Source organism: Manis pentadactyla, chromosome 5, assembly GCF_030020395.1.
Source record: "Manis pentadactyla isolate mManPen7 chromosome 5, mManPen7.hap1, whole genome shotgun sequence".
In the NCBI taxonomy this organism is placed as follows: domain Eukaryota; kingdom Metazoa; phylum Chordata; class Mammalia; order Pholidota; family Manidae; genus Manis; species Manis pentadactyla.
The window spans coordinates 120,866,674-120,892,935 of record NC_080023.1 but is presented as its reverse complement, the minus strand read 5'-3'; the positions used below and the strand labels follow the sequence as shown (position 1 = coordinate 120,892,935).

At 37.5% G+C, this 26,262-nt stretch overlaps 1 protein-coding gene across 1 annotated transcript in view; it reads left to right on the top strand.

Annotated features, from left to right (window-relative positions):
• PCDH18 (protocadherin 18) overlaps positions 1–11,251 on the top strand; it is a 61,353-nt gene extending 50,102 nt beyond the window's left edge. The window contains exons 4-5 of the mRNA XM_057502616.1: positions 9,921–9,984; positions 10,927–11,251. Of these exons, the coding sequence (XP_057358599.1) occupies positions 9,921–9,984; positions 10,927–11,062 (200 nt within the window). The 3' untranslated portion in view covers positions 11,063–11,251. The remainder of the gene's footprint in view (positions 1–9,920; positions 9,985–10,926) is intronic.
• Positions 11,252–26,262: the final 15,011 nt, after the last annotated feature.

Genomic DNA, 26,262 nt, shown 5'->3' with positions numbered 1-26,262 from the left:
AGGAGGTTATTTGTTCTTTACAGAAAGCACATCATGGTTATTACAAGCTAAGGAATACGTTTTTATTTTTAGCTTTTGTTTCTACTTCAGGCTATGTAAAAGTATATGCGAAATATATTAAAATGAGAAGAAATTTCAGACCCATCTATCCACACAGGAAACAACAAATTTCAACACATTTTTTGACATTTTCTTCCTCCTAGAAGTAATTTAGTTATTCAAGATAAGCTGTGTATATAGCAGTAATAATATCAGGAAAAAGTCATGTGAAAAAATACCTACTAATATAATTTTAAAATGAAATAGCATCATAAAATATGTATATAGTTAATAAAATTTTTAGAAGTATCTATCCTATAACACCTAAGAGGTTGTCTTGTGATGATATGTAATTCAAAAAATAAGGCAGACCTTAAGTACCCTTAATTGTAAATATTTTAGGAACAGCTTTACTTCAGTTTGAAAGGTAGAGTTGCTCAATGAAATCCCTGAGTAATTCATATTTTTAATATTGGAAAAGATCTTGGATATGAGCTGGCAACTTTATTTAAATAGTGAAATATACTGCAAAGAGCTTAAACTGCTTGTCAAGTTATTCAGTGAATTAATAGAAAATAAATGATTAACATTCAACTTTTTCCCATTAATGCTAGTAATAATAACAGGTAACATTTGATGTAGTGCTTAGTATATGCGATGCATTTTTCTAAGCACTTTACATGATTAAGCACATGTATGCCTCTTAATAGACTCAAGGAAATATTATCCCATTTTACAGATAAGGAAATTAAAGTACAGAGAGGTAAAGTGACTTGAAGGCAATTCAGGTAGGAAGCAGCAGCTTTGAGATCAGAACCTTGCACAGTCTTGTCACAGTCTACATTCTGAGCTCCTAGACTATTCTGCCTGTCCAAGTTGAGGTATTTTGGAGGAGCCTTTTTAAAACCTTGTGCATAAAATTTTTGAGGATTGCTATAGGTAAACAGGAGTTGGCTAAGGAATTTATCGTGTGTGGTTCAAATATCCTGGATAAGAATGAAATGATGTCTTAGGGTCTTTTCTAGGCAGTAACCCTGCAGAAATGCCTTCACTGGTGTCCTAGAGTTTGGAGACCATGCTGCAGAGATAACAAAGCAGATATCTGAGGCTTCTGGGAGGTGCTATCTTCTAAACCAAAGCTCCTGGGAAGTTATTTAAAATGAAAACGTTGTTGGCTTTTGTGGGAGAGCTGCGAGAGGGGAGGGGCTGAGAGAGCCAAGAAATCGAAAGTAGAATAATTAGTATGCACTAGTGTCCCTGTGACGTGCTCAGGCCTTGGTAGCACTACCAATGGGAAAAATCTGCCCTGTGGCCTCACTGTTTCCAGCATTTAAGGTGTACTCTGATGTCTCCTTCAGGTTCAGGAGTCCAGAAAGAGAAATAAACTGAGAGACAGAGAATAATATCATAGAAGGTTATGGACAGGGCAGGGAAGGCCTTCCAGGTCAGCAAGAGCAAAAGCAGTTGCAGGAGATTTCAAGGCGTGGGTAGCAATTCCTTGTTCCAGCAGACAAACCAGTCACCATAGAAATGGCTGCGGTTCCTTTGGTTAGCTCTCCAAAATAAACAGGAAATCCAAAAAGATGGGTTTGATGACTCATAATAGGAAAATAAAATAAAGTCCAAAGTAAGACATACAAATGGTACTGTTGAGAATGATTCCAGGGAAATTAGCACTTAGGGGGGTGAGCTAGGTAGTTGTGATTTTTATTCTATTTTTTTGTTGTATTTGTTTTTCTTTTTTGTTACTGGTTTTAGGTATGTGGATTTTTTTGTATCTTTGTACCTAAACCTTTTTTTTAGTTCACCTACATTCTGTTTACCAATGGGGATGTTCTTAATCACCTCAACTAATCATTTTGTGACTTTTTAAAGAGCACCTAAACATGCTGAGGCTGAAATAGCTTCCAGGGTTTGTCCAGAAGCATTCAGCCTTTGGCTTATTAGCATACAATTAGGTCAGGCTTGTATGAAGGGAAAAATAGGCACATAAATTTAAATTGTGTTTCGATAGAGAATATTTGTGAGCTAGGCCTTTAATAGTGTTGCTAGAGTGACTAATTCTCCAGAGACTTCAGATTCTACAGTATTTCCAATTCATACCCCTTTCTTTTTCTGTTGTATTTTCAGAAACTTGGTGTTATGTAGATAATGAAGGAATTGTTTTGTTTGTTTGTTTTTATTTTAACTGAAGACCTATATTTTCAGTATTTGCTCAGAGGGTATTGATTTGCATTATCGCTGAAAACGTTGACATCAGAGAGATGAAATGATTCAAGAATGATTCAGTACCACATGCCCTTTTGTATAACAAGAACGAGAGCACGTTCAATTATTCACGTTTTCTAATTAAGCCCTGCTGATTGTGCCTAAATGGAAGCTTTATTTTGAAGAGAATATGTTCTTAATGTTTTTCACTACAACAACAATTTGTCTGACAGCGACATGTCTATTTAGGATACTGGGTAACCTATTTGCTGACTTCAGAATTCACATATAGGTATTATCTGTTGTGTTGAAGTTCTCCAAATTGTGTACAGATGACAACAATATCTGACTTTTTGCTAATAACCTTCTAGTTATTGTCAGTATTGGAAATATTGGGAAATTTACGAAGCCAGATTCTGTTGCTATACAGTTATTCAGCTGTAGCTGTTTGATACACTAAAACTGCGTTCCTTTCAAAGCTGAGTGAAGTAATTCAAATATACATTAAGGTACTTATCTCTTCTTTTTGGTTTCTGTATGTCCGAAAAATTATATCATACATAAAGATCAGCCAGCTTTCATTACATTGGGTAATATTCATCCAAAAAAAAAAATAGATTTTAAACATAGATTGTTCCTCATTATCTCTTTCCATTATACTCCTCCAAGGTAAATTTTCCAAAAGTTTAACTGTACGATTCCTCAAAACACTGAAATTTAGATTATTTTAGCCCCATGTCCTCAAGTCAAAATGAATAAATTCATTTCTTATAATTCCATTCTTGCCTTTTCTTAACTTTATGATCTTCTTAGTATATTCCCTTTGTTTAGCATATGTCCTATTCAATTAATAAAAATATACAGAAGATATATCAAATTACTGTGTGTTTAAAGTACTTTAATAAATTTTTGTGTATCACCCACTGAACATTTTGAAATAAATATTCTAGTTAGTCTGAACAATAAAACAATGACAGTAGGATAAAGACCTGAATCGTTCATCTTGGCTCACACTATTGACCAGTTTATATAGAGAAATTGCCACTCTGTTACTTCATGAGAAAACATTCCAACTTTATTTTTTAAAAAGTTAATTCTCATTTATCAACTGTGTTTTTGTTATTAGAAAAAGATCATAATTTTTTATGCTGATTAAAGGTGTATCTTATATAAATTGGCAGATCTTCATTAAAAGTGAAACTTGTAGATAATATTTGATAAGCAAGTTTCTATCACCATTACTACATTCTGTCAGATTTGTATTTCTATTAATAGTTATAATATGGGGTATTGAAATAAAATACAAAAAAAAGTATTTAGAAATTACTCAGAATTTATCTATCCTGAGAACTGATATTTAAGACCATTTGAATATTTTATACATGTTATTTTTCTAGATAATTTGGCATGTAATTTTTAAGGATAATATTAATCATTTCACTTATAATTATAGAAACACAGTATGAAGAAAACAATTTCAAGTTTTGGACAGATCTTTATATATGACCTTAACCAGTTTCAAATGTTTTTAAAAGATTATCATATTAAATACCAACTTTCAAGAGAGGAAATAATGTTATATATGTAATCAAGAGGTAACAGAAATACCAGAGTAAAAGTCAAATATGGGAGCGTATAGTATTATTATATTTGGAAATTGAGCTGCTTCAAGAAGAAACTAGATAGATCTGCTGATAATATATTTATCTCAAAATCTATGTCTGCAATAACCATCTGATTAAGTTCTTCAAATTTGTCCTGGAATAACAAAAAACACTGCTTAAGAAAGAATTGACTCTTGAAATGCTATTTGACAAATTATTTCTTTGGGGCTGAATCCTTTTTAAAACTTTCTAGAAATTGTTTATTCATTAAGCACAGATTATGTTATGATGATTCTGCATTGGATGAAACACATTACTGTAGAAATATTGTAATGTTGAGTGACATTTCAGACGCCCTTGAGTTTTAATTTTATTTTCTTGTATATTGCAGTGCTGTTTACAAACAATACTGACTAACTGAAGCAGGACTAGATGATGACAATCACTCACAGTTTTTTAGGATATCCATAGGGAATTAAAAAAGATCTCATTTGAACCTGAACTCTGCTTATGATACTTATTTATACAGTTGCAGATGAAGGAATTTATAAAATGGATTTTCTGAATTCTGTTGATTTTTTTCACATAGATTTTTGCCAAGGCTATGGAATGTTATTTTGGAATGCATTTCCATTATAATTTCTCCTAAGAAGTACATTAAGTATTTTTAGGAAATCACTGTTAGGATAAAGTTAGGCCAGTGTTTTTATTTTTCTTAATTTTCAAAGTATTAAAGTAAATTTAGTTTCCATACAAATATCAAATATAAAACAAATGTGGAAATAACTATCTTCATTTATATTTTATTTAAACTATATAACGCTGAAAGTAGGTACTATCACTTCCAATGTATGTGATGAAACTGAGGAAATATAGTCAAAATCATTACAAGTAAAATACAGAAAGCTTTGATCTTCCTAGTCTTATTTCACTCTATCTTAACTATCTCCCAAGTCTATATGACTTCCCATCCTTATACTTAACAAAACTCACTGATAAATAGATGATCTGAATTTTTTCTCTTCTCCATAGGGGGAGTTCTAGCGTCTTAATTATAGTGAAATAACATGCACTACCTGTGGGTATAAGCTTGTTTATCTCCATCTATATGTTTTTGAAATAGGTAACTACCAGTAAATTTAGTTAGGCTTGGAGATTCCAGTGTCTGTCAGTGAAGTTTCCTCTTTATTTGAAGCTTGTTCTCCTACAGGTTTCTATATGTTCTTCTGTGGTTTTCTTCCTACCACTGCTTATACCATCAAATCTCTTTCTAGACCTCTCTTAACACTTTCTTTCCATTACACAGTTATTTCTCTGGGCACAATTCATGGACTTTCCACTTAATTAGATATATTCTTCTTGGGCTAACTCATCAACTACAATGAGAGATTCAAAATGTCTACTCAAATCCTTCTCCTGATCTCCAGACTCACATTCTAACCACTTAGGCATATCAAAAGCATTATGTCGAAAGCTAAATGTAATCATATCTCCCATATTTCCTTATACTTTTGTGTTTCCTAATCAATAAACATAAACGTGCTCATTCCCAAGTTATAAATCCTAGATATATCTCTGACCTCTTCCTTCCTCATGTATTAATTAATTAATTAATTATGAATTCATTGTATTAAATTAGTACCACAGAGCTTTTAATATTCCAGCAACTGTTCTCTGCCTTGAGGGTTCAGTGGTAACACTTACTGCCTTCCTGGAGATTTTGCTCTAGGTGATAAGACAAATAATAAACAAATAATTACACAGAAAAAAAAATCTCACAAAAATCCAGGTATGTTATAAGCTTAGAAATGAGAGATGCTTGGCTCCAAAATAGCATATAATGCAACAATGGACCTAATCAGGAAGATCAGGGAAATATTTTCAGAGGAAGGGAAATGAGCCTAAAACTGAAATATAAGTATCAAGTTAACTGACTTATGATATGAGAAGGAGGGACCTGTAAGTGTAAAGGCTGTCAGACCAGGGGAATCACAGCGAATGGGAGCAGCTGAAAGAAGGCCAGAGCTGCTGAGGGGAAGGAGTCTGGGGACGGGACGTGTGATAAGGGCTGAGGTAGAAGAGAATAAAGGAGGAGAACACACATATCCTTACTGAACTTTCAAAGATTCTATGAAACAGGGTGAACTGTTTCTGGGTTTTAGGCCAGTGAGTGATATAATCAATATCTTGTTAATTATCCTCACATCTAGTTAAGAAATCCCATCTTTGTTAACTCTTAAATAAGGGTATTTTCCCCCCTCTTCCTTTATCATTTCCTTAATATAGAGCCTTCTCATTTTTACCTGAATTACTGCAGCATATCCTATCTCATTTCCCACCCTCTGTTCTGTCTCTGCCAATACATCTCTTTTTTGTGCCTGGGAGGATATGACTCAATGTTCTATTGCACAAAGTAGAGTTTCCTAAATTTCCTGAAATATATAAGTCCCTGGAAATGTTTTAAGAAGGAAAGATTTCATGGGCAACATCAGTTTGGGAAGTACTTCACAATCTATCTCACCCTTGATGGTTAGCAGTGCAAATCCTACAGAAAAGACTTGAATGACTTTTGCTTTATCAAGTATTTCCCAAAGTTAATTGACTAGAGTCTCTTCTTTTCTTCTCTTAAGAATTGCCAAACACCCTTCAATATCAATGTTCTTTGGAACTTGATTTTGGTTCATTGCCTACAGTGAAGTCTAAACTCCTCAATAAGGTATTTAGGGCTCTACTTTCAGGATGCCGTGATTCCTTCTCTTTACAGCTTCAGCTCTTATAACACTACCCTGACAACACATGCTCAACTATAGATTTGTGAAACTATTCACACTTACTTGAACTTCCCCCATGCTATTTCATGATATGTTTCTTTGCTTGAAATACTCCTCTACCATTTTGTACTTGGCTGTTCTCTATTTAAGACAACACAGTTGTCAATTTCATTGAAAGTCCTTCTCTATCTTTCAATCAGACTTAAGTACAAGTCTTGTCTTCCTTTGGTCATAATCTTATTTTAAATTCATTATATTTTACTATTTACTTTTAAATTCTAATACTAAAACTAAATTTCTTGAAGGCAGAGACTACCTTTCCTTTCTTTGCTTCCTCCTTTACCAGCATTGTGCTTGGAACATAGTAAGTATTAAATAGATTGCTGTTAAATAAATAAACAAATGCAGGCAGCCAGACCAGAACCAAGAGCAGATAAAGAAAAAGGAGGGCAAAGCTCCATTCCTCCATTAGATTTAGTGAGAGGGGAAGACAAATGACTATAGCAAAAAGAAAAGGATCCTGAGAGGGAAGTGTGCAAGTTCCATATGAATGATGAACTTGGGAAAGCTTTCTGGATTAGGTATTAGTTTAAGTGGGTTTGTAACATCCAGCATTTCAACAGGACAATGATGGATACCCCGGGTAGACCTGGGAAGTGTGAGGATATATAGCCCCAGGAGACAAAGTCTACACCAGAGTATGTGGTGCACCTGTACAGCTTTAACAGCAGACTCAGAATTCCATATTTTACAAGTATGGATGAAGCTTTGAGGGATGTGAGCATGAGACTATTATCAATGCTTATGTTTTAAAAAGATTCAACCAACAGGATTAACTTTAGAGGAATCTGGGATTGAGGAGATAGTTAGGATGCATATAACAATAGCCAAGGTAAAAGGATGACAAAGTTTTTCGTAAAAGGCCAGATAGTAAACATTTGCAAGTTGGCAGTTCATGTGGTCTCTATCACAACTACTTAACTCTACTGATGAAAAATAAAAACAGCCTTAGACTATATGACACGAATGAGTATGGCTGTGTTAAAAAAAAAAAATTTATTTATTTTTTTTTAAATTAAATTTTATTTATGAAACAAGAGGCAAGCTGGATTTTGCTTGGGGATCATAGTTTGTTAAGTGAATGTTCACGAAAGTCTAAACGGGACCGATAGCAGTGACAATGGGAAAAGAAGAGATCCTGGAAGGAAATCATAGAAATGGAATCTGTAGCACTTATTACCTTATGGCCTGTGAGTACCAAGTAGGAAAAGGGGTTAAATATGATACCAAGAACTGAGGCCCATTCACTGGAAAGTTGCTATTGAAAGAAATAAAAATGTTAAAAAAAAGAGGTTGTTTAGGGAGTGAAGATGATTAACTGTATAACAGAGAAGTTGATTAAGAGAGAAAACTGTGCAGTGGTAGGAGCAGTCCCATTACACTGTGAACAGTGCTGAAAACTCCAAAAGCCTCTACAACTTGGCAATGGGTTTTAATAAATTTGTTCCAACTTTTCAATTTTTACATTATAAATAATGAAAAGGTATATGAGTTTTCTTAATATTACAGAACACCCAATGTGGTTTTATTAGCATTCTACACAGAATACATTGCTCTTTCACCCATCCATCTGGGATATAGAAAAAATTCTGTTCTTATAAAAAGCATTTATTTTAGAAATAATAATCTATTTTTTGTTAGAAATAAGTCTACAATGTATTCAGCTTGACAAATGTGACCTTATTCTTTTTTTCTTTATTCAGACTTCAAGAGGATTTAACTTTGATTTGAAGCAGCCAAAATGAAATAAAATTAACTATAAACTATTTTTCTACATTTCTTTTTCTGAGCAGGCAAATGTTACTATGCATTTCAATTAGAAACATACTTGTCAGGTGTAAAGGAAGAAGGAATAAAGTGAGTCAGCAATGGAATAAGACAGGCTTTTTTACTGAGTCTGCTTCCTGGAAAAAAAAAAAAGAATCTAGAAATAAATTATTCATAGCCACCCAGAAACTAGTCAGCACACTGAAATAGGGTTCAATGCATCTGAAACTTATTTGGGGGAATTATTTTAACTTTTATTTCTTAGATTTCTATAAAATTTCCTTCTCAAAACAAGAGCCAGAAAGACTCTCTTTAAAATTTGACTTCATTATAAGGGGCTTGCAAACATTGATATTATTATTCTCCAGTGCATGGAAAGCTTTGTCACAGGTAGACCGCTCCTGGCTTCAACTTGGGTCTCAGATATTCATGGGTTTTTTAAGCTTTCTGTCTTTTATTTTCCCTGTTACCATTCAATCCCATTTTTAGTAACCTCTCTCAAAGATTTATTTGGAATTTAGAAACAATGCAGGAGTCCTATCTCCAGTAGGCCCATTGATTGAGAATGTTTTATTTCTATTGTGAGTCAAACTGAATGGCCTATTATATTTTAAACACTCTAATGAAAATGTGTTCTTTTTGGAATTTTTAAAGAAAACATATAAAACTGCTGTTTGCTGTGCGTTTGAAAATCTGTTGGTAGGCATGTGTAGTATTATTCAAAACATTTAATTATGCCTACCTATCCTCGTGTTTTGTTTTGATATATGAAATAAAATTAATCATTTATCAAATTTGGAGTAAAGGTAGGTTATAATTGCTCTATTCTTCTACAAACAGATCTGAATATATCTGACATTAACTAGACTAAGGAAATATTCAGAATTGAAAAAGACAATACAAATAATGCATGTGTGTGCTGGGGAAGGGGAATTGTTCTAATGTCTACCAGTTTTCTCATGTAAATAACTGTAATTGTTTTCCATGTTGTACTATGATTTGATGATGTTTTACGGTAACTGAAAATTCAGTCAGTCAACTTTAGACTCTGAAAATAATACCTGATGATAAGATAGGGTATTTAAGATTTTCCCCCAAATAATTAGATTAATTACATAAACTACACAAAAGAGTTTATGTATAAACAAGTGATGCAAAATATCTTCCAAACTGGTGGGATATGAATACCCTTGGTAGGGGTGCCATGGTGCAGGTGCAGAGGGGGGTCAGAAAGACGTTCCAAATGGTAAATGGGCACAGATAGTTTTAATGAAACAAATTTCCAGATTTTCAACCTCCATATGTGTTCTTTCTAATATGTGAGGTGATGGATGGCATATCTTCTCTTTTTCCTCTTCCCTTTTCATTATTGCCATGCTCTCACCTTGCAAAAGAAAGATAAACCTCTCAAAAATTCTGGATTTTGCTGTGATAACTTTCATTTAATGACCCTGACTTGTTCATTGTTCAGTTTTAGTCAGAGAATGCTTTGTCTTTGAGGAAGAAGGCAGCAGAGCTTCAGGATCAAGCTCACAGTAAGTCCCCATGCTTTACCTATCCACGTAGCTATCATTCATCTAATATCATTTCATTATATATGGGTCTCAGAATTAAAATTCAGAAGTGAGATTGTTTCAGGATGCATGCTGACACATATATTTAAATTGGAATATGAAGTCAGGCTTTTTCTGTCAAGAAGTAAATATGCTCTTACTCTTTTGTTTGAAAATTAGGTTATGTGTGAGACATTTTCCCATTAATTGAATGATCCACAGCATCAGCTCCAAGGTTGCAAAGCTAATGATAATATAGAAGCCTTTGTCCAAACACAAAAATCAATGGCATTTTAGTTTTCTCAAATCCTTCTGTGTGCATATGGTTAAAAATAATGCCTCTAAGTGAAAGAGAAACAGGCGTAAGAAATAGTTACTTGAAATGTCTGGGTAAAGCCTTTTCTGGAGTAATAGTAATTCAGAAAATAGGTGATTTCCAGCTGGGTGATTTTCAATCATTTACTTTCACGGAAACAGAATAAACACCAATCATTATTTCAGCTGATGTTTGTCATCAGAAATGTTAATTAATTAGGTTTTTAACAAGCATTTAGTAGCAATCAATACAATATTACAGCAATTTGAGGAGTAGGAGATAAGATACTTTGAAAAAATATTAGGAGAAAATCTAATAAATTGTCTAATAAATTTTATTACTAGGGATAGTCAGACAGTTCAACTATAATTAATAGTTAAAAAACTTTAAAAAATCATTTTACCCCAATTAATCAAATACTATAAAACTTTTTTATTGTATTGGCAAATCTTATAATTCTGAAACCACGAAGATGAGAATTTGTTCATTTTGATTAAATAATCTTAAAGGTATCTTAAATGGAAAGAAAGTCAGTATTCCATTGTTTTAGTATGTAATAAATTTATCTGAAGTCTCTAATAGAAATTTCTTTTCTTTTCTTTCTCCAGAGAAGACAAACAGATGGCCAACAAGCATATAAAAAGATGCTCCACTTCACTATTCATCAAGGAAATGAACATCAAAACCACATGTGTATCACCTCACACCAGTCAGAATGGCTGCTATCCAAAACACAAGAAATGACAAGTGTTGGTGAAGATATTGAGAAAAGGGAACCTGCCTATACTGTTGGTAGAAATGCAAATTGGTCCAGCCACTATTGAAAATAGTATGGAGTTTCCTCAAAAAACTAAAATAGAGATACCATTTTCAACCCAGTAATTCCACTTCTAGGAATTTACTGGAAGGAAATAAAATCCTTGATTAGAAAAGACACATGTACTCCTCTGTTTATTGACACATTATTACAATAGCCAAGATCTGGAAGCAGCCACAGTGTCCATCAATAAATGAATAGATAAAGAAAATGTGGTACATCTACACAATAGAATATCATTCATAAAATGAATGAAATCTTGCCATTTGTGACAACATGGATGGACCTAGAGGATATTATACTATGTGAAGTAAGTCAGAAAAAGACAAATAATTTCATTACATGTGGAATCTAAAAATAAAAGAAAATAAACAGAATAAGCAAACAAAATAGAAATAGATTCACAGACATTGAGAAGTGAGTGGTGGTTACCATGGGGGAAAGATTGCGGTGGGTGGGTGAAATAGGTGAAGGGGATAAAGAGGCACAAAATCTCAGTCACAATATAAATTAGACACAGGGGTGAAAGTACAGCATAGAGAATATAGTCAACAGTTCTATAACATTATTCTAGTTGATGAATAATAACTATACTAGTTGGGGTGAGCATTTAATAATGTAGATAATTGTCAAATCACTATCTGTATACTTGAAATCAATATAATATTGTATATCAACTATACTTCAATAAAGAAAGACAACAACATATGCAGAGAAAAGAGGAAAAATGAAGTATGATAAACAATATTACTGAACTATTTTCACTGTTTTATTGAAATACAGTTGTTAAATCTTTGGACTCTGAAGCCAGAGATTACCTTTATTCAGTTGCTGGCTCTGCTCCTTATTAGTTGGGTGACTTCAAGTAAGTTAACTTCTCTGTGTTTCAGCTTTCTTCCTATGAGATAATACTTTTGAGGGTGTTAGAGTATAATGAGGTAATATTTACCCATGGAAAGCATTTCAAGAACATATTTTGAGTTAAATAATGCTAATTATTGAATTTACTTATTTTTTCATTACTTTGTGTCCTGGGAGCAAGAGTTTTTTTCAGGTGATACTGATTTTCCATTTATGGAAGTGTAAGAGTAAGATGATTCAAAGAAATATTCAGTAGATAATTGAACACTGATATTGGGGAACTGCAAAAATCATGAACATCATTTCTAAATGGTTAATCTGTGTAGCAGTAAATTGATATTTTACCCTTCGGGAGTTTTATTCAAAAACAAATAGGGCACTCCTACTTCTAACTAGGAATAAGAATTTTTGGCGTCGTCTATTTAAAAGAATTTTGGGGGGAGGGGTGGAAGATGGCGGCGTGAGTAGAGCAGCGGAAATCTCCTCCCAAAACAACATATATCTATGAAAATATAACAAAGACAACCCTTCCTAGAATAAAGACCAGAGGACACAGGACAATATCCAGACCACATCCGCACCTGAGAGAACCCAGCGCCTCGCGAAGGGGGTAAGATACAAGCCCCGGCCCCGCGGGAGCCGAGCGCCCCTCCCCCCAGCTCCCGGCGGGAGAAGAGCAGGCAGAGCGGGAAGGAGACGGAGCCCAGGGCTGCCGAACACCCAGCCCCAGCCATCCGGGCCAGAGTGCAGGGCCCTAGATACTGGGAAAACAGGGCAGCAAGAACAGTGAGCAGGCACTGGAGGCTGGGCGACAGAGGACATAAGAAAAGCGCGCGACCATTTTTTTTTTTTTTGCTTTTTTGCTGCTTTGTTTTGGCGAGCGCTTTTTGGAAGTCTTAAAGGGACAAGGACCCCAATACTAGGGAAACAGGGCAGAAAGACTGGTGAGCAGAGGCCTGAGGCTGGCACCGGAGAATAAAGAAAAACGAATGACCACCTTTTTTTTTTTTAATTAAAAAAATTTTTTTTCTTGTTTTTTTTTGTGGTCGTTGTTTTGTTTTGGCGGGTGCGTTTTGGAAGTCTTAAAGGGGCAGGGCGGGTCACTTAATCCAGAGGTAGGGAATCCGGGATCTCTGGGCACCCTAACCCCTGGGCTGCAGGGAGCAGGGAGGCCCCTTACGGAGATAAATAGCCTCCGAGCAGCTCCTGCTCCAACGCGACTCCACCATTTTGGAGTAGCTGCCCGAGCCAGGCCACGCCCACAGCAACAGCGGAGATTAACTCCATAGCAGCCGGGCAGGAAGCAGAAACCCTGTCTGCGCGCAGCTGCGCAGCACAAGCCACTAGAGGCCGCTGTTCTCCCAGGAGAGGAGGGCCACAAACCAACAAGAAAGGAAGTCCTTCCAGCCGTCACTCGTCCCAGTTCTGCAGACTATTCCTATCACCATGAAAAGGCAAAGCTACAGGCAGACAAAGATCACAGAGACAACACCAGAGAAGGAGACAGACCTAACCAGTCTCCCTGAAAAAGAATTCAAAATAAGAATCATAAACATGCTGACAGAGATGCAGAGAAAAACACAAGAGAAATGGGATGGAGTAAGGAGGGAGATCACAGATGCCAGAAAGGAGATCACAGAAATGAAACAAACACTGGAAGGGTTTATAAGCAGAATGGATAGACTGCAAGAGGCCATTGATGGAATTGAAATCAGAGAACAGGAACGCATAGAAGCTGACATAGAGTGAGACAAAAGGATCTCCAGGAGTGAAACAATATTAAGAGAACTGTGTGACCAATCCAAAAGGAGCAATATCCGTATGATAGGGGTCCCAGAAGAAGAAGAGAGAGGAAAAGAGATGGAAAGTATCTTAGAAGAAATAATTGCTGAAAACTTCCCCACACTGGTGGAGGAAGTAATCGAACAGACCACGGAAATACACAGAACCCCCAACAGAAAGGATCCTAGGAGGACAACACCAAGACACATAATAATTAAAATGGCAAAGATCAAGGACAAGGAAAGAGTGTTAAAGGAAGCTAGAGAGATAAAGGTCACCAATAAAGGGAAACCCATCAGGCTAACGTCAGATTTCTCAACAGAAACCCTACAGGCCAGAAGAGAATGGCATGATATATTTAATACAATGAAACAGAAGGGCCTTGAACCAAGGATACTGTATCCAGCACGACTATCATTCAAATATGACGGTGGGATTAAACAATTCCCAGTCAAACAAAAGCTGAGGGAATTTGCTTTCCACAAACCACCTCTACAGAACATCTTACAGGGACTGCTCTAAATGGGAGCACTCCTAGAAGGAGCACAGCACAAAACACCCAACATATGAAGAATCGAGGAGGAGGAACAAGAAGGGAGAGAAGAAAAGAATCTCCAGACAGTGTATATAACAGCTCAATAAGCGAGCTAAGTTAGGCAGTAAGATACTAAAGAGGCTAACCTTGAACCTTTGGTAACCACGAATTAAAAGCCTGCAATGGCAATAAGGACATATCTTTCAATAGTCACCCTAAATGTTAATGGGTTGAATGCACCAATCAAAAGACACAGAGTAACAGAATGGATAAAAAAGCAAGACCCATCTATATGCTGCTTACAAGAAACTCACCTCAAACCCAAAGACATGTACAGAATAAAAGTCAAGGGATGGAAAAACATATTTCAAGCAAACAACAGTGAGAAGAAAGCAGGGGTTGCAGTACTAATATCAGACAAAATAGACTTCAAAACAAAGAAAGTAACAAGAGATAAAGAAGGACACTACATAATGATAAAGGGCTCAGTCCAACAAGAGGATATAACCATTCTAAATATATATGCACCCAACACAGGAGCACCAGCATATGTGAAACAAATACTAACAGATCTAAAGGGGGATATAGACTGCAATGCATTCATTCTAGGAGACTTCAACACACCACTCACCCCAAAGGATAGATCCACTGGGCAGAAAATAAGTAAGGACACGGAAGCACTGAACAACACAGTAGAGCAGATGGACCTAATAGACATCTATAGAACTCTACATCCAAAAGCAACAGGATACACATTCTTCTCAAGTGCACATGGAACATTCTCCAGAATAGACCACATACTAGGCCACAAAAAGAGCCTCAGAAAATTCCAAAAGATTGAAATCCTACCAACCAACTTTTCAGACCACAAAGGCATAAAACTAGAAATAAACTGTACAAAGAAAGCAAAGAGGCTCACAAACACATGGAGGCTTAACAACACGCTCCTAAATAATCAATGGATCAATGACCAAATCAAAATGGAGATCCAGCAATATATGGAAACAAATGACAACAACAACACTAAGCCCCAACTTCTGTGGGACACAGCAAAAGCAGTCTTAAGAGGAAAGTATATAGCAATCCAAGCATATTTAAAAAAGGAAGAGCAATCCCAAATGAATGCTCTAATGTCACAATTATCGAAATTGGAAAAAGAAGAACAGATGAGGCCTAAGGTCAGCAGAAGGAGGGACATAATAAAGATCAGAGAAGAAATAAATAAAATTGAGAAGGATAAAACAATAGCAAAAATCAATGAAACCAAGAGCTGGTTCTTTGATAAAATAAACAAAATAGATAAGCCTCTAGCCAGACTTATTAAGAAGAAAAGAGAGTCAACACAAATCAGCAGTATCAGAAACGAGAAAGGAAAAATCACGACGGACCCCACGGAAATGCAAAGAATTATTGGAGAATACTATGAAAACCTATATGCTAACAAGCTGGGAAACCTAGGAGAAATGGACAACTTCCTAGAAAAATACAACCTTCCACGATTGACCCAGAAAGAAACAGAAAATCTAAACAGACCAATTACCAGCAACGAAATTGAAGAGGTAATCAAAAAACTACCAAAGAACAAAACCCCCGGGCCAGATGGATATACCTCGGAATTTTATCAGACATACAGGGAAGACATAATACCCATTCTCTTAAAAGTTTTCCAAAAAATAGAGGAGGAGGGGATACTCCCAAACTCATTCTATGAAGCTAACATCACCCTAATACCAAAACCAGGCAAAGACCCCACCAAAAAAGAAAACTACAGACAAATATCCCTGATGAACGTAGATGCAAAAATACTCAACAAAATATTAGCAAACCGAATTCAAAAATAAATCAAAAGGATCACACAACCATGACCAAGTGGGATTCATTCCAGGGATGCAAGGATGGTACAACATTCGAAAGTCCATCAACATCATCCACCACATCAACAAAAAGAAAGACAAAAACCACATGATCATCTCCATAGATGCTGAAAAAGCATTTGACAAAGTTCAACATCCATTCATGTTAAAAACTCTCAGCAAAATGGGAATAGAGGGCAAGTACCTCAACATAATAAAGGCCATCTATGATAAACCCACAGCCAACATTATATTGAACAGTGAGAAGCTGAAAGCATTTCCTCTGAGATCGGGAACTAGACAGGGATGCCCACTCTCTCCACTGTTATTTAACATAGTACTGGAGGTCCTAGCCACGGCAATCAGACAAAATAAAGAAATACAAGGAATCCAGATTGGTAAAGAAGAAGTTAAACTGTCACTATTTGCAGATGACATGATACTGTACATATAAGACCCTAAAGACTCCACCTCAAAACTACTAGAACTGATATCGGAATACAGCAAAGTTGCAGGATACAAAATCAACACACAGAAATCTGTGGCTTTCCTATATACTAACAATGAACCAACAGAAAGAGAAATCAGGAAAACAACTCCATTCACAATTGCATCAAAAAAAATAAAATACCTAGGAATAAACCTAACCAAAGAAGTGAAAGACTTATACTCTAAAAACTACAAGTCACTCTTAAGAGAAATTAAAGGGGACACTAACAGATGGAAACTCATCCCATGCTCGTGGCTAGGAAGAATTAATATCGTCAAAATGGCCATCCTGCCCAAAGCAATATACAGATTTGATTCAATCCCTATGAAACTACCAGCAACATTCTTCAATGAACTGGAACAAATAATTCAAAAATTCATATGGAAACACCAAAGACCCCGAATAGCCAAAGCAATCCTGAGAAAGAAGAATAAAGTAGGGGGGATCTCACTCCCCAACTTCAAGCTCTACTATAAAGCCATAGTAATCAAGACAATTTGGTACTGGCACAAGAGCAGAGCCACAGACCAATGGAACAGACTAGAGAATCCAGACATTAACCCAGACATATATGGTCAATTAATATTTGATAAAGGAGCCATGGACATACAATGGCGAAATGACAGTCTTTTCAACAGGTGGTGCTGGCAAAACTGGACAGCTACATGTAGGAGAATGAAACTGGACCATTGTCTAACCCCATATACAAAAGTAAACTCAAAATGGATCAAAGACCTGAATATAAGCCATGAAACCATTAAACTGTTGGAAGAAAACATATTCAAAAACCTCTTAGACATAAACATGAGTGACCTCTTCTTGAACATATCTCCCCGGGCAAGGAAAACAACAGCAAAAATGAGTAAGTGGGACTATATTAAGCTGAAAAGCTTCTGTACAGCAAAAGACACCATCAATAGAACAAGAAGGATCCCTACAGTATGGGAGAATATATTTGAAAATGACACATCCGATAAAGGCTTGACGTCCAGAATATATAAGGAGCTCTCACGCCTCAACAAACAAAAAACAAATAACCCAATTAAGAAATGGGCAGAGGAACTGAACAGACAGTTCTCCAAAAAAGAAATACAGATGGCCAACAGACACATGAAAAGATGCTCCACATCGCTAATTATCAGAGAAATGCAAATTAAAACTACAATGAGGTATCACCTCACACCAGTAAGGATGGCTGCCATCCAAAAGACAAACAACAACAAATGTTGGCGAGGCTGTGGAGAAAGGGGAACCCTCCTACACTGCTGGTGGGAATGTACGTTAGTTCAACCATTGTGAAAAGCAGTATGGAGGTACATCAAAATGCTCAAAACAGACTTTCCATTTGACCCAGGAATTCCACTACTAGGAATTTACCCTAAGAACGCAGCAATCAAGTTTGAGAAAGACAGATGCACCCCTATGTTTATTGCAGCACTATTTACAATAGCCAAGAATTGGAAGCAACCTAAATGTCCATCAATAGATGAATGGATAAAGAAGAAGTGGTACATATACACAATGGAATACTACTCAGCCATAAGAAAAGGGCAAATCCAATCATTTGCAGCAACATGGATGGAGCTGGATGGTATTATGCTCAGTGAAACAAGCCAAGCGGAGAAAGAGAAATAACAAATGATTTCACTTATCTGTGGAATATAAGAACAAAGGAAAAACTGAAGGAACAAAACAGCACCAGAATCACAGAACTCAAGAATGGACTAACAGGTACCAAAGGGAAAGGGACTGGGGAGGATGGGTGGGTAGGGAGGGATAAGGGGGGGAGAAGTAGGGGGGTATTAAGATTAACATTCATGGGGGGGGTAGGAGAAAAGGGAGGGCTGTACAACACAGAGAAGGCAAGTAGTGATTCTACAACATTTTGCTATGCTGATGGACAGTGACTGTAAAGGGGTTTATAGGGGAGACCTGGTATAGGGGAGAGCCTAGTGAACATAATATTCATCATGTAAGTGTAGATTAGTGATAGCAAAAAAAAAAAAAAAAAAAAAAAAAAAAGGGCAGTTCCTGTGTGGTAACCTCCAACGAGTTCTACACAAGGGTATAAAGGGCATATAAAAGTGTAGGCAAACGGTCTGTATGTGTTTATACAGAGGATGAAAGCCTAATTGGGCTACCCCGAAAATGAACTAAGATACGATATGAAAAAGAACTTCCAACATCTGCACTCTCTGGAAGACTCATGCCAGAAGATGATCATCAAAAAACCCCAACAAAGATCCACGCACTGCTACAGCTGTAAATGCACTCATCCCACCAGTTCCTGGACTTGCCATGGGAATGAGGAAGGAGATATCTAAGCTGGCCTGTGCATACAGTAAAACAACAAAATTGGACTGGATCTATACTGTTGGAACTCAACCAAGAATTTGGAGAAGTGCAAATTGTAGCGCTCCAAAGTCTTACAACTACAAACTATTTACTGTTAAAAGAACATATGGCATGTGAACAGTCCCCAGGAATGGGTTGTTTTAATTTGTCTGATTTCTCTCAGACTGTTCAAGTTCAGTTGGACAATATCCACCATATCATAGATAAGTTTTCACAAATGCCTAAGGTGCCTAACTGGTTTTCTTGGTTTCACTGCAGATGGCTGGTAATTACAGATATGCTTTGGTTATGTAACTATACTCCTATTATGTTAATGTGTGTGTGCAATTTAAGTAGTAGCTTAAAACCTATACATGCTGAAGTTACTCTACAAGAAGATATATCAAAGAAATAATCAATCTTCCCATGTTTTCTTCCGCCTGCTACTTCTATAGCTTTTCTTCTTCCTTCCTAATTACAACCCTTAAATAGAATTCGTGCCTCATATCAAATTTACCGAGTATCATAATTCTTCCAAGTGGTAAAGATACCTCAAGACAAATGCTGGGCATAGAAGCCACAGGGCATAAATATGCAAAGAAGTAAAAAGCTAACTTTCTCAAACAATAAGGCTTCTCTCTCACTTACCAACTTCACATTTCCCTGTATGGCCCCGGAAGATGACTGGTTAGCCAGAGACGGGTAAGATTCCTCAAGGGAGGAACAACCTAAGACAGGCACAGTCGCAGAGGGGCCATCAGGTGAGAAATTGGGGATCAACAGAGGTGAGGCTTAGAACCTCACCCCCCCATTCTGAGAGAAATCTTCTGCATACGTGGATGTTTTATTGCCCTGGTCTAGCTTGGATTAACACATAGTCTACAGGCACACACCTGATCATCTACATGTGCTCTCTTACAACACTAAACTATGTTTTCTACCTTTATCTTGTATCTACCTACCACTTCAGCATTTTATTTAAAATAATAATAATAAAGAGGGAAATGTGGTATCCACCTATAAATCAAGTATAAAAACCAAATGAGTATTCATATTTGAACTGACTGTTTAGAGTTCATAATGCATGAGCAAAACCGAAAGTTTCTGTGATGACTGCCCTTGTACTGTTCACCATGTAACTTATTCATTATGTAAGAATTTGTTCTACATGTAAAAACTTGTTTGTTATGCCTCAGAAGATTGGAGACTGACAAAAATTAGGCTTGGGGTGGATTAATGATTGTGCATTGAGCATTGACTCCCCTATACAGAATTTTATTGTCGTTAACAACCATTTGATCAATAAATATGAGAGATGCCCTCACAAAAAAAAAAAAAAAAAAAAAAAAAAAAAGGACAGACTTGCAATGGTAAAATAAATTAGTAACCGGGATGTAATGTATAGCATAAGGAATATAGTCAAGATATTGTAACAGCCTGGTAGGGTGATAGCTGGAACCTAGAATTATGTATATAAATGTTCTACCACTGTGTTGTACACTTGAAACTCATGTAATACTGTGTGTCATCTACCCTTCAATAAAAAATAATTATTTAAAAAAAAAAAAAAAAAAAAAGAATTTTGAAGCTGCTGAGATAACCAGGACTAGAGAAGCTAAGATTTCAAAGAGAAGGAAACCAAGGAGAAATTATTAATTTTCAAGCTGCTTTTCTTCTTAGGGCATTTGCTAATGCTTACCTCTGTGTGAGAAGAAAACACAGGCTGTAAGCAGGGATCAGAGATGCTAGCAAAACAATTGAAAATACTAGGTGGCTAGAGAGACAAAATTTGAGTTCAGGGCTCCCAAGGCAGCATGGATTTGAGGGGCAAGATCCTAAAAAGAGGGTTGGCATAGGGAAGTGAGCTTAACCCTACTGTTTTCACTTGGTCAACGTTTGCTGAATTGTAAAGCTGGCAAAAAAAGAGGTTAAGAAACTGAGCTGAAAGCCACTGCTCTGTGGTGGGATTTTACACTTTTAGATCAGGAATTCCATGAGCCCCAGTTAGTGATGCCAGATGAGGGTCTGCAGGTAAGAATATCAAACCCATACCCAGTGGGGATGAATTACAGGCACTTCCAGGACAGAAGGGGTCCGATGTAATCAACTTACTACTGAATGGCCAGTTGGTTTCCTTGATATATAATAACATCAGGGGCCCTGTTTTGGTGTCTATTACTGGCACATAGGAAATTTGGAGATGACAATGGTCAAATACACCTAGGTACATAGGAGAACATACTGTTGGGCCGTGTGTAGCCTCGATTTTTACCACCTTGTCCACTGCTCATGTGCACTTTGAACCAGTTCTGGGGTTGGCTACTGGCAAAATATGGCTAACCTCTACTGGCTAAGTCATTCTTCTTGGTTTTTCAGTACCCCTTCGATGGAGGTTATATTCTGGTAGGTGTTAATGTATGATACGAAAATCTTCCCACTTTGTGCCTCTTCCCATATACCTCCCTACCGGCCACTGCACAAGAATCTGTATGCAGCCTCACCTAGAGCTACTTTTGCTTTTACCAAAACTGTGGCAGGTATACCACTCACAGATTTGCCTGTTAGAAGATTTTCCCTGTCTTTCAACTTGCTCCCTGGAGATAGTTGCAATGTAGCCACAATCCATTTTCTCCTGGATTCACACATCAAGATAGCCCATCCATAAATAAAGGTGGGCTTTTCCCTCCTGCTTCAGCTAGTCATTGATAAGCTCACATGGACAGAAGTATGAGGTGGAGGATGGGTGGGTGGAATGGACATTTGAACTATCTGCTTATCTGCTCACTCGTGCCCTCACATCCTTCTTGGACTGATCCTTGATGTCCCATTTCTGATCAGTAATGGACTGCTGCTGACCCTGTCTGACTCTATGACTGGTCCCATCTGATAGGACAGGCTTATAATGTTCCATTGTTGTCCCATAGACAGCCTTCTCTTTCTAAGAAGGCTTAGTACCACCCAGCAGCTATTTTTTAAAAAACAGTTTTCTAGCTCAGATCACATCGTCTTGCACTGAAGTCTCAAAGAATTGCATTTTAATTTTATCTTCAGATCTTGCCACAAACACTATATTTGTATCTTCTCGCTGCTGAAATCTTCAACTTTGTGAAGTCTGCCAGATGCTATGATTCGAGCCAAGGGCTGCTTGCATTGCAGCAAGGAACTGCCGTGAAGTCCTATCCTACTCAGATCCCCACTGAAGCCTGACAGTCTTCTGAGTCTCCTGGTATGAAGGTGAAGCAGTAATTGTAAGTGTGGAGTGCATTGCCTCTGGAATCCTACAGAGGCTCCCCAGACATTGTACTTCTGTCTTTGTGATAGGGGAGGCAAAATGAGGCAATCCAACTTTTACTGCCATACTGTTCATGTCTAAATTAACTTTTATCATCTATTACTTTATCATTTTCCCTCTGCAGTTCATTAGTATAAATACCCACCTAAATCTATTGTTCTTATAGCATTGCCCCAACCCCAACCCTTATCATTCAAATGACTGAATCATCACAACACCAAAGGCATTCCCACCTACCAGGCCAATTCCCAGTCACTGCCAGTGAAATACTAAGCAATGAAACATCATATTTGCTTCATGTTTCTCTCAGAATTGATTCTCCTTGCCAGTGCAGCAGCAAGTGAGCCAGTCACCAAATCCATCTTTCTGCTTCTTTTTTTGATCTACTCTACCAGTGCTGTCTGTTCACATCATCTGAGAAAACATCAAGAGACAGTTAAACATGAGTGACATTTATTGTAGTAAATACCTCCTCAGATTAAAGTGGGAGGTGGGGGTGCTCAAGAGTGGTGAAAAGGGTCTCCACAGCATGATGCAGGTCTGATGTCCAAGAAAGAAAAGAGAGAAAGGAGGAGGAGGAGGTAGAAAAAGCTCAGATTGTACAACTGCTAATAGAAAGTTGATGGAGAGATCTTGAGAATTAAAGGAATGACACACTGGACAGAAATGATCCACCTTTGGTACCACCCTGACACACTAGTGAATGTCTGGCAGCAGCCTGGAGGAAGTATAACCTCAGCTGATCCCCAAGGGGGAACTGAAGGTGTAACATTTGGAGGTTTTCAGGTTTCCTGAGATAGTAAATCATCTTAAGAGATGATTTGAGTGGTTTACACCACGGACAGATAAAACAATAGAACTTTCAAAATCCCAGAAAACCAGTGATTTGATGATATATTTTTTTGTATAAACCATTTTAATAGAGAACATGAGCTAAAGAATAAAAGAAAAAGAAAGCATGGCTTTAAAATTTGATAGGAGAGAAGCTAAGAGAAAAAGTTACAGATATTTTAAGCTGGATAAGAAATAGATAGCCTAAAATATTTAATTTTTCAAAGACAAAATTGAAAATGAAAAAATTAAGATTGTATTCCTCATATTTATGTATATATCCCATACACATTTCAAGAGAATTTTGTAAGAAATACAGCCAGTTGTTTTGCAGAGTTGGAACAAAATGGTGCAGGAGGGAGGAGCCAAGATGGCGGCATGAGTAGGGCAGTGGAAATGTCCTCCCAAAACAATAAATATTTTTGAAAATACAAAAAATACAACTATTTCTAAAAGAGAGACCAGAAGGTACAGTACAACAGTCAGGCTACATCTACATCTGCAAGAACTCAGCACCTCATGAAGGGGGTAAGATACAAGTGCTACCCCCATCCCAGCTCACCGGGAGGAGGAGAAGAGTTGGAGCAGGGAGGGAGAGGGAGCCCAGGACTGCTAAATACCCAGCCCAAGTCATCTGCTTGGGGAGTGCAGACACACAGCACATGGTGTGCTGGATATTAGGGAAATGGAACAGTAAAACATGCGAGCGGGTCCCTGCAGCTGGCTCCACTGGGACAAAAGAAAAGCAAATAACAGGGGTTCCACATCAGGATGGAAGAATCCTGGCACACTCAGATGAGCAGGCTGGGAATCCCGGGGAACTTTGGGCGCCCTAACCCTGTGGGCGGCAGCACAGCTCTGAAGCCCCTCATGGTGATAAACAGCCTCCCATCCATTCCCCCTCTGGCATGGCCCCGCCACAGCAGGGGAGCAGCCTGAGAGCGGCCACACCCACAGAAGCCACCCAGACCTGCCTCCGCAGCCACCTGGGCCAGACTCAGAGGTCCCACTGGTGCGTGGCTGCCCAGCACAGACAGAGGAACCCAGGAGAGGGCACGAAGGTTCACTATTCTTGCAGAAGATCACACTCAGCAAGCCTGCCACTCCCCAAAGAGTTCTGGGCTGCCCTGACAGCTGCCCTGCCCACGGCAGCTCAGGAAATAAAACCGGAAGCGGATCCTCATGTACAGGCAACAAGCACAGGCAGCAGACAAGGGCAAGGAGACCAGCAAGCAGGAAGGGACTTTGTTCTCCCAGCTGATACATGAGCCAACTGCCTATGACTACCTCTATCTCCATGAAAAGGCAGAAGAATTTGATCCAGTCCAGAATTACCCAGACAACCACTGAGAGGGAGCCTTGGGAGATAGATTTAACCAATCATCCTGTAAAAGAATTCAAAATAAAGGTCATAACCATGCTGATGAACCTGCAGAGAAATAAGCAAGAGCTAAAGGATCAAGTTAGGAGGGAGAATACAGAAATAAACAATCACTAGAAGGACATAAGAGCAGATTGGATGAGGTGCAAGAGGCTGTTAATGGAATAGAAATCAGAGAACAGGAACGCATAGAAGCTGAGGCAGAGAGAGATAAAAGGATCTACAGGAATGAAAAAATACTAAGAGAACTGTGTGACCAATCCTAACAGAACAATGTTCTCATTATAGGGGAACCAGAGGAAGAAGAGAGAGAAAAAGCAATAAAAAGTGTATTTGAAGAAATAATTGCTGAAAACTTCCCCAAACTGGGGAGGAAATAGTCACACAGACCACAGAAGCACACAGATCTCCCAACAGAAGGGACCCAAGGAGGAAAACACCAAGACACATAATAATTAAAATGGAAAAGATCAAGGACAAGGACAGAATATTAAAGGCAGCTAGAAAGAGGAAAAAGGTCACCTACAAAGGAAAACCCATCAGTCTATCATCAGACTTCTCAACAGAAACCTTACAGGCCAGAAGAGGATGGCATGATATATTTAATGCAATTAAACAGAAGGGCCTTGAACCAAGAATATTGTATCCAGCACGATTATCATTTAAATATGAAGGAGGGATTAAACAAATCCCAGACAAGCAAAAATTGAGGGGATGTGCCTCCCACAAACCACCTCTACAGGATATTTTAAAGGGACTGCTCTAAATGGAAGCACTTCTAAGGCTAAATAGATGTCACCAGAGAAAATAAAATCAGAGCAAAAAGCAGACCAACCAAATAGAATTAAAGGCAAAAAATAAAATTAACTAGTCACAAAAGCAGTCAAAGGAAACACAAAAGAGTACAGAAAAAAAGAACACCTAACATATAAAGAATGGAGGAGGAGGAATAAAAAGGGAGAGAAATAAAAAATCATCAGACTGTGTTTATAATAGCTTAATAAGCAAGTTAAGTTAGACAGTTAGATAGTAAAGGAGCTACCCTGGAACCTTTGGTAACCACGAATCCAAAGCCTGCAATGGCAAAAAGCACATATCTTTCAATAATCACCTTAATGTAAATGGACTGAATGCACCAATCAAAAGACACAGAGTAACAGAATGGATAAAAAAGCAAGACCCATCTATATGCTGCGTACAAGAGACTCACTTCAAACCCAAAGACATGCACAGACTAAAAGTCAAGGGATGGAAAAAGATATTTCATGCAAATAATAGGGAGAAAAAAGCAGGTGTTGCAGTACTAGTATCAGATGAAATAGACTTCCAAACAAAGAAAGTAACAAGAGATAAAGAAGGACATTACATAATGATAAAGGTGTCAGTCCAACAAGAGGATATAACCACTATAAATATATATGCAAGTAATACAGGAGCACAAGCATGTGTGAAACAAATACTCACAGAATTAAAGGAGGAAATAGAATGCAATGCATTCATTTTAGGAGACTTCAACACACCACTCACTCCAAAAGACAGATCCACCAGACAGAAAATAAGGAAGGACACAGCAGCACTGAACAACACATTAGAATAGATGGACCTAATAGACATCTACAGAACTCTACACCCAAAAGCAGTAGGATACATACTCTTCTCAAGTGCACATGGAACATTTTCCAGAATAGACCACATACTAGGCCACAAAAAGAACCTCAGTAAATACAAGAAGATTGAAATTATACCAACAAACTTCTCAGACCACAAA